This window comes from Nelusetta ayraudi, unplaced genomic scaffold (genome assembly GCF_046127955.1).
Source record: "Nelusetta ayraudi isolate G7.1 ecotype Tasmania unplaced genomic scaffold, CSIRO-AGI_Nayr_v1 ptg000011l, whole genome shotgun sequence".
Classification (NCBI taxonomy): Eukaryota; Metazoa; Chordata; class Actinopteri; order Tetraodontiformes; family Monacanthidae; genus Nelusetta; species Nelusetta ayraudi.
In genome coordinates this window covers 9,816,945-9,827,500 of record NW_027466061.1, presented here as the reverse complement: position 1 = coordinate 9,827,500, position 10,556 = coordinate 9,816,945, and the positions used below count along the sequence as shown (strand labels likewise).

General features: G+C 46.0%; 3 protein-coding genes and 1 long non-coding RNA gene across 9 annotated transcripts in view; 2 read left to right on the top strand and 2 right to left on the bottom strand.

Annotated features, from left to right (window-relative positions):
- LOC142884803 (abl interactor 1-like) overlaps positions 1-4,999 on the top strand; it is a 20,799-nt gene extending 15,800 nt beyond the window's left edge. For 2 of the 4 annotated variants that reach the window (XM_076020713.1, XM_076020714.1), the window contains 3 exons: positions 424-513; positions 2,097-2,282; positions 2,357-4,999. In XM_076020713.1, the coding sequence (XP_075876828.1) occupies positions 424-513; positions 2,097-2,282; positions 2,357-2,532 (452 nt within the window). In that variant the 3' untranslated portion in view covers positions 2,533-4,999. The remainder of the gene's footprint in view (positions 1-423; positions 514-2,096; positions 2,283-2,356) is intronic. The other 2 variants (XM_076020715.1, XM_076020716.1) reach the window with 1 other exon arrangement.
- Positions 4,798-10,556, bottom strand: part of LOC142884805 (amyloid beta A4 precursor protein-binding family B member 1-interacting protein-like) — a 10,971-nt gene continuing 5,212 nt past the window's right edge. For 2 of the 3 annotated variants that reach the window (XM_076020718.1, XM_076020717.1), the window contains exons 4-13: positions 9,758-9,957; positions 9,544-9,606; positions 9,296-9,455; positions 7,911-8,032; positions 7,752-7,826; positions 7,503-7,646; positions 7,269-7,379; positions 6,280-6,378; positions 6,089-6,154; positions 4,798-5,943 (exon numbers count right to left, since the gene is read on the bottom strand). In XM_076020718.1, coding sequence (XP_075876833.1) covers positions 5,890-5,943; positions 6,089-6,154; positions 6,280-6,378; positions 7,269-7,379; positions 7,503-7,646; positions 7,752-7,826; positions 7,911-8,032; positions 9,296-9,455; positions 9,544-9,606; positions 9,758-9,957 — 1,094 coding nt within the window. In that variant the 3' untranslated portion in view covers positions 4,798-5,889. Of the gene's footprint in view, positions 5,944-6,088; positions 6,155-6,279; positions 6,379-7,036; positions 7,139-7,268; positions 7,380-7,502; positions 7,647-7,751; positions 7,827-7,910; positions 8,033-9,295; positions 9,456-9,543; positions 9,607-9,757; positions 9,958-10,556 lie in introns of those variants that run through there. The other variant, XM_076020719.1, reaches the window with a different exon arrangement.
- The window catches only part of LOC142884807 (uncharacterized), a 4,626-nt gene continuing 765 nt past the window's right edge, over positions 6,696-10,556 (top strand). The window contains exon 1 of the long non-coding RNA XR_012926203.1: positions 6,696-6,806. This is a non-coding gene — a long non-coding RNA (uncharacterized LOC142884807). The remainder of the gene's footprint in view (positions 6,807-10,556) is intronic.
- The window catches only part of LOC142884806 (annexin A13-like), a 20,004-nt gene continuing 19,500 nt past the window's right edge, over positions 10,053-10,556 (bottom strand). The window contains exon 12 of the transcript XR_012926202.1: positions 10,053-10,063. The gene's annotated coding sequence lies outside the window, so the exon portion shown is untranslated. The remainder of the gene's footprint in view (positions 10,064-10,556) is intronic.

Below are 10,556 nucleotides of genomic sequence, written 5' to 3'. Positions count from 1 at the left end.
TCATGTCTCAGGGAGAGGGCAGCTCTCTTCATCTGCCTGGTCTGCCGCTGCAATTTCAAAGCCGTGAGTCGGCTGAAAAGAATTCCTCCTGCCGCAAGACGCACAAAGCCAAAGGTGGCGTTCGATTCCCGTCGGCAGTCGGAGCTCCGCCCGTCCACGCTTCCACGTCGGGACGCGTGTCGCTCTCCTCACGCCAGCTGTCTGGTCCTCCGGGCTTCGCCGCTCTGCCACCTGAGCAGAAACACATTGTTGTGCACTGCGCCGCTCAGCGCTCACTCACCAGCTTCTCCTCTCCTCCTTTCCTCCCCTCGTTCCCTCTGTCCTCCTCCTCTGTCGCACCTTCTTGCCGTCGCCACCTGCCTGCCTCGCCACCGCCTCTGCCGCTCACCGCCCCCCTCTGCCGCTTCGTGTCGCCGTCTCCAGTGTCTGTGGCTCCTCCGCCTCCTCCCCCGATGGTGCAGCTGACCCCACAGATCCCTCTGACTGGATTTGTGGCCAGAATGCAGGAGAGCAGTAAGTACACAATGCCCAGCACGCTGACATGTGGGTGTGTCCACCTGTTTGCGTCTCGCATTGTTCTTTGTTTTTTTTCCATTGACCGCCGTGTCACTTTTTATACAGCACATCTTTTTACTAGCTTGAACGCTGTGAATTTCCTCTGCGGCCTGGTCTTGTTTCCATGGTGACGGCTGGCCACGAGTGCGTGTCCTGTTCTGTCTCTTCCACCGAGGGAGAGGAAATGTGACCCGATGTCCACGTCCTGATTCCGTCGCTTCCTGTCTGGGGCGACGCAGCTGTGTGGCCGTCTGACCAGTGTTTGTCCGACCGTCGTGGAACCAGAGAACGCTGCAACTTATGAGTCACAGTGTCAAATAGGGGAATAGATGAGGCTGAAAGTCTTGTGTCGCCCACCGATGCACAGGAAGCGTCACCTTTTGTTCGATTTTCCGGCAGCCTTCACACAGATTTGCTTTATTTTGTTTGCTTACAACCATCACCCAAGACTTGATCTTTAAAAGCCACTGATTGCACTCGTGTTCGTGTCCTTGCATGTAAAATTTGGCGCCTCCAAGAAAAATGCTGCATTTGATCTTTCTGCTCAAACTGATGTTTTGCACCTTCCACATTTGGGGGCAACAAAGTGGCAGCAACAGTGGAACCAACTCCTGGGTGTTGCCACTAAGCCTGCTGGATGTAGCAGTGAGGAATCTGCACACTTTGTGATGTCACAAAGAGCTCACTTCCATAAGCTGCTAGTGTTTTAGCAGACACTTTATTTACAGTGGAGCAAGCAAAAGAGGAAACACTTAAACTGGCCTTTTGTGTTGAATCATGGAGAACCGTCCGATGTGTGTTTATAGGCCCGCAAGGCCATTAAGTGAAAATCTTGAGAGGAGTCCTTTCTCAAAATAAACACAAGTCATGTTAAAAGCCTCTTAAAATCCTCTTTTAGTTTTGAGGTAACATAAATAAGGAACATTGTCTTTAAGTTTTGCTGAAGCTGCAGGAGTTTATCTTCCAGTCCGGTCTGTTGGTATGATTTTCTTCATTTTTGTTACTGTTTTATTTTTCTATTGTTGTAATAACTGATGGATACCTTTGCTTATTGAACAAGGACATTGATTTTAACTGCAGGAAGAGATGAGTGGCAGAAATGAACAAATGGATGATAATAAAGCATAATGAACGATGACCCTTTGCTGCCCCCTGGAACAGTTACAGTGTAGCACATCTCCTGTGCACTGTCAAAGATTTCAGTCTAGTTCAACATCAGCAGGATGAGATCCAACTGAACCCCAACTGAATCCCGACTAATTTCCATAAAACAGCATATTGAGCCTTCTGTTTACATCCTCCTGCAAAAAGGAAGTTTTAGCTTCATGCTGAATGTGAAATAATTCCAATGGGAAAACTGTATTGACATTAACAAACAAGTTCACAATAATAAATACCCTTAAATGCTACACCGTGGACATGAAAACTGAAATGAATGACTTATTGTGATTCGGTGTCTAAACAAAGGAGTTCAGTTGTTTTGATGGCCGAGTGTTCGCAGTGCAGGGTTTTTTATCTTTTCTCTTTCCATCTCCTCCCAGTAACAGACAGCCCCGCCCCGCCTCCTCCGCCTCCCCCGGAGGATATCGGTGTGTTTGAGGAGCCCTCTCCCCCTCCTCCTCCACCTCCCGTGGACTACGAGGAAGAGGAGGCCGCCGTGGTTCATTACAGCGACCCTTACGCTGACGGAGACCCCCACTGGGCCCCCAAGACTTATCTAGAGAAAGGTCAGTGGCAGGAAATGCCTCAGTTCTGCCTCCCAAGTTCGCATCTGTCTAATGTGGCCTAATCTTTCTTCCAGTTGTGGCCATCTATGACTATAGCAAGGACAAGGAGGACGAGTTGTCCTTCATGGAAGGAGCCATCATCTATATAATCAAGAAAAATGATGACGGCTGGTTTGAAGGAGTCTGCAACGGCGTCACCGGGCTTTTCCCAGGAAACTACGTGGAGTCCATCATGCACTATGCTGACTAAAGAGAAGTAAAACAAACAAAGCAAATGGCACTGCAGTTTGGAGCAGAGGTAAATCATGAACATGTACAGACTAATGCAGACCAGAGATTGCAGTTCATTGCAGAGCACCCCCGTTTGAATGAAGTGCCATGGTGAACATTTATTTTTCTTTTGTAAGGTATCAGACTTTTTTTTTGCGTGTGTGCTTGCGAATAAAGGAAAAAGAAAAAAAATCGTCTCACAAAGGAGGAGGATGCTGAAGGTCGCTGGGTTGATGGTCTGTTGGTAGATGCTGCAGACAGAAGGGAGGAGATCAAAGCTTCCGGGCGTTTCTCCAACTCAGCCGTTCCCCTCTGCCCAGGGCTGAGCACTATCGCTCAGTATTCACTGATAAGTGTTCGGCCAATCGGAAGCTCCAAGCTGGTGAACGTTGCCTAAATCTTTCCTCATGTATGACATGTGACAGACGAGCCCATGATCAGCGTCGAGAAAAAGCAGGAAAGGAAAAAACCTGAAAAATAACTGCAGCTGTCAATCACATTTAAGCAGTTGGATTTTCTTCACTGCTAGTTTAAGAGGGTAGCTACACTTCAAAGATTGCTGTTGGTGTGAGGGACCACTTATGCCGTGCATCGCCACCCAGTGGTGAGCAGCACAGCGACGAAGAGTCAAGTGAAGCATGTCTTCCTCAGAGAAAAACCTTCAGTGCCATTTGTTCTGAAAAATCACAATGCTCAGACCAAACTGGTGCTCCTGCAGCATCCCTGCTAATCTCGTTAGCAGCAGCAGCAGCAGCTAGGCTCACAGTCACTTCCAGTGTTTCTTCATTTTAAGGGCAGGAGGAGGAGGAGGAGGAGGAGGACTTCCTGTTTTTGTCACAGCTGATTGTTAAGTCAATGGAGAGCATTTTCATCGATTTCAAAACGCTCTCCAGTTGCGACATGTTCCAGAGTTGAAATGTCCCATGTGAGGTGGCGCATGGACAGCGACAGATTCTTAAAGGTCTTCTCCCTTTTCTTTGCACTGTGGACCAGCAGACCGTCCCCCTCTTCAAATCATCTCCTCAGTGAAAAGGACAAACAAACATTAACAAGTGCATTAGGACATGACTGAATGTTCAACACCGTCATTGTCCAAATCACAAGAAAAAAGTTTTTCTTTTGAGGGAAAAAAGAGCAACCTGGAGTCGTGTATCTGCCGTGCTCTGTTTCGGTGTGGATGCTCTCAAACAAATCATTGAATTGCTACAAAAAACAAACAAACAATTTCTTCTTTCTGTTCTCTAAACTTGTATATAAAGTGTAACGTGAGAAGCTACCAGTATAGTACATGTCAGTGTGTTTCACCTGTGAGTTTCCAGCGGAGTCCGTGGAGGTGATGCCAACATTGGATGTCGTCGTTTGTTTTCTACTTGAATATGAAATTCTTCCATCGCAGTGCCATTTTTAACTTCAGCCGGGGGCAAAGTGGCCGATGTACAAACATTTATTTTTCTATGTTCAGTCAAGTCTGTATCACGTACCGATCATGTTATGTTACATATTTTTTTTTGTTTTGTTCTTTTTGTGAGGATGCAGTCCAGCCACTGTAGCAGAGCTCCGAGACGATTCGAAAAATGTGAAGCGGGACACACACACACAAAAAACCCGAATGAACCCGTGTGGTTTTACATTGGTCTCCATGACGTTGGAATAGCTGCACTGATCAAGTTAATAAGTCGACCTGCGGCCGCTGTGCTAAGGTCACCGACCAAGCTGAACACTTTTCGTCTGTTCCCCCGGCATGGTGCTTCTCCTCGGTGCTCAACCCAGACCACCTCAAAACTAGATCCAGCTGATTGTATTGGTCCGCTGTAACCTCTGCTAGTCATTGACTGCAGAAGGCTCAAAGGTCCCACATTATTCCCTTTACCATGTTCTAGTCTGTAAGTGAAGAAATCATTGTTATTATAACAGCTTTTCAGCCTCCTCCAAAATAGAAAAATGTCTGAAAATGGTTATAATATGGGACCTTTAATCCACCGAGGATAGCTGCATGTTTTTGCAGTAGTAATCACAGATGGAGGTTTGTGCCAGATCTAAGTGCTGCCTGCAGGGGAGGAGTACATTTCAACCAAGGGGACTCAAAGACTCCCGCTCTGTGTTTTACCACTATTTCCAAGTAAGATGCCTGATCTTACTCTGATTGTTGTTACACCTAAAAGCGGCTGTCAGACGTGTTCAGTCCTAATCTGAAAAATTGTGTCTGTAGAAGAAGAAGAAAAAAAACCCTGAAAACCATACGTGATTCAGGATGTAAGCGTGTACCTTTATTTCGGAATGGACTCGGAATGTGATCCGGTTTCCGGCCAGACCCGACGAGTCGATGACACAGTGGTGGCATCGAGTCAGAGTGCATGAAAGTATCATTACAGTGAATGACTGACCACTACATCCCATCTTATGATTGTATTTTTTCCATCGTGAGGCAACTTCTTTTTAGTCGGGGGGGGGAACAAACTTTTTCTACCAAACACATTTCTAGCTTCGCATCCAGCCCGTCGTCTGTGTGGGAGGCTGCCGGGCGACGGCCCCGCTCGCTGCCCGCGATGTAAAGGGTTAATTTATACTTTTATCATGAAGAAATGTTATGACGAGCACTGACGTGCAGGTCTTTGTAATGTTTACCACTTAATGTCGAGCATTTCAGGGCATCACAGGTCGAGGCACCTTTGTTTTGATGTGTGTGTTTTTTTTTAGTTTTTTAGTTTTTTTCACCCTTAATGATGAAATGTGTTGGGGGGTGGGGCGTAGGGGAGGGGTACTTCACACCAGTAACTTAAATGTTCATCAATGGGAACAGGATCCGATATTTGTCTCGTCGGTTTGTACATAGGACGTGCTAATTGAAATTTATGTACAGTCTTTTTGTAATAAACAGCTCATGGAAACATCAACCACAACTGTGTCGCTTTTGTTTGTCTAAATAACAATAATAATAATAATAATAATAATAATAATAATAACAATAATGATTGTGAAGTGGATAAGTCTTTGAAAATGTAGAATTTTATATTGCATGCTGTATATATCATAGCGCCTATCAGTGGCTTCAGGGGAAACACTTTTCTGCACGTGTTGAAGGCCCCATGTTTTGAGAAATTCACTTCATGAATGTTTTCTAGTATTCTGTGTGTCCATCCTTTGCATCTTTCACCGACTCCAAATATCAGAACCTGTGTGCAACAATGCTGTGCTGTTTTACGGTGATCTAGGTTTTGGATGATCATTTGTGTGAAGCTGCTGTCCTGGAGTCTGGAGTTGAAAAAGAAAAATTGGGAAAGTGCATACGACATGGGGCCTTCTTAAACTTCTGTCTCTTTGTGTGGAGGAGGAGGAGCTACAGAGTCAGCTGGCAACTCAACTGGCTTGTTTTCAACTTGGCCGCTGCCGTCTGTAAAGACAATCGCAGGAACATCGAGGGTAAGTTTTCATTCTGGCCATCGATAAGTGTTAAAACATGAGGTGTGTTTGTCATCTCGGCTAGATTGAAAATATGAACAAATGTAGGAGAACTTTTGTGGTAATAAAGCAGGTACCTGTAGATCCAAGTTGGAGGTCCTCTTCACAGCATCCTGGTAGTTCTTGTACAGGATATTCCCATACTGAGCCCAGACAGAAGCCACACACCCGTTTAACCATGTGACCCAACATCAATTTTTTCCCCCCATACGTTTGCCAGACCTGATGCTAAACTGCATCTAGAGGGCTATAACAAAATTAGTCTGACCTTTGCTATTCTGATGGAGTTGACCCAGAGCAGCAGTGTGTGTGCGTCGTCGCAACACAGGAATTTGGTGTACTGGGACTCCTTCTGGATGCGAGGATGCTAGGAAATGCAAAACAAATGTTACACCACAAGATGCCAAATCCCAATCTTATCATCACTTTCAATTATAAACCAGAGAGGAAAGAAATGTCCTCACCCTGTAGGTTAGTTGGCAAGTGCATGGGCTCAAAATGCTATATTAACAAGAACACACACACACGCGCGCGCGTGTGTGTGTTTTTGTGTGTTCTTGTGTGTGGCATGCAAACACCAGCAGGGGGCGACAAATACCAAGCGTCGGACAGACTACGGGCTCAAGAGACAGGAAGACCTTAATTCAGTAGGAAGTCCTGTGTTTCTGTTCGACTATCCTCGGGATTGCGGTTATGTCTTCATTATTCTAGATTTCAACAAAGCAAACACGTAACGACTGGAAGTTCTGCGCGACGTGAAAATCAAGGATTTTCTGCAGTGGACTGCGAACTGAGGTAATTATGTTGTGGAGCAGGAAGTCACTGATGTTTTCACTACTTGCAAAATACCTGTAAAACAAAGTATAAATATTTAAAATACCTAATGCAGCTGTGCTGTTTATAATTGTAACGTGTCCCCTGCAGGATTTACTTCAACATATGCATTAAATGAAAGATCATTGGCGACCCAGGGGGCTGACTGCCAGGAAGGAGTATCGGGTTTCAGTAAACCCTTCAGTAACAGCTCATGTTATTGTCTCAGACCTCTGCCCGCCTCCTTTATTTACTTGAGTTTCCTCCAGTGACGCAGTTCTGGGGAGTTTCTTTTTGGTTTAAAGGGATCCAGGCTAAACAAACAGGGATGGCGTCTTTGAATCCATTTAAAGAAGTTTACAGAAAACAAAAACCATCATGACGTAACTATGGGCTGCCACGTCTTCACTTCATTAGTCTTTTTTGTTTGTTTGTTTGTTTTACCTTGACGACAAAGCAGAAGTCGGTTGGAGCTCTGAACTTCTGCCTGTAGTTCTTGGTGGTGTAGATGTTGATGTTTTCAAAGCGAACCAGGCAGGTGAGATCGCTGGACGACTGTTGGCCAGAGGAGAAATCTCAAGGTCCGAACTTATTATCTTTCTCATTATTGTAATGTTCAACATCATGTTCTTTTAAAATGCGAAAACAAAACACAAGAGTAGACCAAAAACAACAGACCTTGGTCTTTCCCTTGGGGACATAGTAGATTCCGGAGGCCCTCAGCGTGAAGAAGCGAGGCCTCCAAACCTTCTTGCCATCTTCCTTCAGGTGCAGCATGCTCTCCAGGTCTGGGACAATCAGAACGGGACCCTCAAAGCTCTCCTGAAAGAGGGGGGGCACAATGAGCCTGATTGTAATTCGTGGAAAAAGTGAACAAATCAAATGAAACTCAAAACAATGAAGTTGGAGCAGAAAAGACAGGCTGACCTTGATCAGGAGCTTCTTGGCCTGCTCGTTGACTTCCCGCAAGCACTCCTTCTTCTTCTTCCACATGTAAAACACCTTTTTTTGGGGCCAATGAGAGAAAAAAATTTGAGCGAGCCGGTCGTCGGGGAGGATGATGTGCATGGGGCGGCGCCGACTCACCTGGGGCTCTTTGAACATCAGGTACCTGTGGGGTCTTAACAGGAAGTGAACTCTGTTCTCACTGTGCTGAGTCCACGTAGACAGCTGCTCCACCAGATGTTCGTGGTCCTCAAAAGCTCTTTCTGCAAACGACGGCGAGTCAGCCTTCTTAGATTAACTTTATTAATTAAATCTTTTTTTTCCAGCATTTTTTTTCCGATTGTTCTGGTACGAGTTAATTCATTTCCTTCAACACCATCGACATCTGTTGGAAATTCTCTCTCTCTAGAGATACTTGGAATAATTCACACATTTTTAATATGTTATCGTCCTTTTTACTTGAATATGGGATGTATTGAACATTGGAAAACAGAGCAACTGCGAGCGTAACATGATCCCAGTCAGGCAACTGTGACAGTCTCACAGGAGGTTGCCTGTGTGAACTGTTGCCTTGGGCTGCAATCAGTTTCAGCTTTGGTTATATCAGTTCTATTATTTATTTGTTTAATAATCTATTTGCATCGTTTTCGCCCAATATTTTACAAAATCTGTCTGAAGCTCCAGCCCTGATTATGACCTCCCACCACCCTCACAAACATAAATGTGGAAACCCCTTCTTTCATCGCAAGAGAGGTGTAAGGATCGTTTTTTTTCCTGAGCAATACATAGCAACACTAGCGGTCAGCCAGGTCATTTAGGGTCAAGCATAGAAGAAGCAAGGCACTAGGCTTCGCTCCTACATCTACTGTAGAAAAATAAATAGACAAATTGGTGCAAATCAGAGGAGGAGGAAGGTGGCAGGCAGACTGTGGCTGCTCATCAAGACCACTGGCTGCACCTGTGATGTTCTCCTCAGCTGCTGGCCATCAGCCTGGCTGCAGGTGACGCGGGGAGGCTACTTTCCTCTCGTCTGTAGTGTCTCCAGAAGTTCACCCTCAGTCGACTGTCTGTGGTTCGTGTTTGGTGTACAAGTATTTTGTTTCCCCCACAAGTCCAGCCAGCAACTCCCTTTTCCTCTTAAGTTCAGGACCACATTCTTATTTCAGCTGATTTGTTATGCTGCACTGTTTTCTTAGTCTCCCAAAACAACGGGCCTCCTGTCCTTCTGCTTTGCATTTCCAAGGACATGTATAAGGTAGAGGAAGAAAGGAAGAAATGTTTTTTTAACTGGATCCGAGGATTTGCTGGAGTCATTAGTTTCAATGCGAATAAATTTTCATGGAAAGATCTCATTTTCAATATAATCCTAAAGTCAGGGACACTGATCTGGCTCCTCTGGGCCTCTGACACACAACACAACAAACAGATTTGAATATCTGGCTCTGGAATGAAGCTCCGATTACTTTCGGACAGCCCCTTACAGCTCTGACCCAACCACCTGCGTCTCGTCCCGCCGCTCCTCTCACCAGTCTGCAGCTGGTGGTGAGTCTCGATCAGGCTCCAGTCCACGCTGCCGTCGCAGTGCGTCTTCTCCAGCAGCACCTCCAACACGTCTCCGACCGTCTGGCCCTCGTCCACCCTCAGGGCCTTGGAGCTGCCGTCGCTCATCAGCACCTTGACTATGATCTGCGTGGGGGAGGGGGAGGGAGCAGGCAGAAAACTCCCTGATGACTTTTGGAGAGAGAACAGAAAGTTGCTCTTCGGCGCCACCTACTTTGCCGTCCGTCATCTTGTCCATGGCGAACTGGATTTTGTCAGCCTTGGTCTGGGGTTCGCTCTGGAAACGGGAAAAAGGCTGTGAGTGACGACGGTTAGTTGCTCTTCTCCGGATCGTGATCTCCGGATCATGGGCACTGAAAGTCCAAGACAAATTTCCTCCTTGGGGGACAATAAAGTTTATTCTGATTCTGATTCTGTGACGGATTCACCGTGTGTTGCGATGTTTGTTGCGGTGTTTCGACGGCGGTTGGTGCAGGAGGAAGGTCGGCGACCGGCTCGCTCTCCTGACTCGCGGCTGACGTCGTGTCTTCACCGGCAGCGTCGTCGTTGCCGTCGTCTGCGGTCGACTCTGACCTCAGGTCAGTCACTAGGGTGTCCAGGTCCTGGTCCTCCAGTTCATTCAGAGACTCTGCCAGGAAAGAACACAGGCTGTTGGCCTTGTAAATGTCACTGGTTTGACTCCCTGACAGGAAAAATCTGTTCTAACGGGAGCAGCTGCTTTCAGTTTTACAGCGCTGAACCACCGAGCAGAAGAAAATACAACCTTTAACTGCCTGTGACGGTCCTAAAATGTCAATAAATCAGGCTGGGGAGTTTCTTTTGAAGGGTCACTGACCAAACAAGTGGAAAAATGTGGAACACTTAAAATTTATGAAGAAAATAAAAAATCTTTGATTTTTAGGATATAGAATACATTTATGAGATTTTCATGACATGTCTTTGGTATGTTTATATGTGCAGGATGTAACACAATCCCCTCATAATTACTCAAGTTATTAACTTAGTCTATCTCAGCTAGTGATTTGGCTGAAGAAACAGCCAACACAACCAGTTTGACCCACACTGACACTGGGAGGCCTTCCAGCTTTGCGCATTCAAGAAACGTGCTATTCTGTGTGCTTGTTTCAGGGCGGCTCCACCACCCAAAGTGGAAGGTTTCCATTAAATGTGTTCACACATTCAGTTGCTTTATAATCACTCTTAAGTGACGGAATGAACGGCACACTC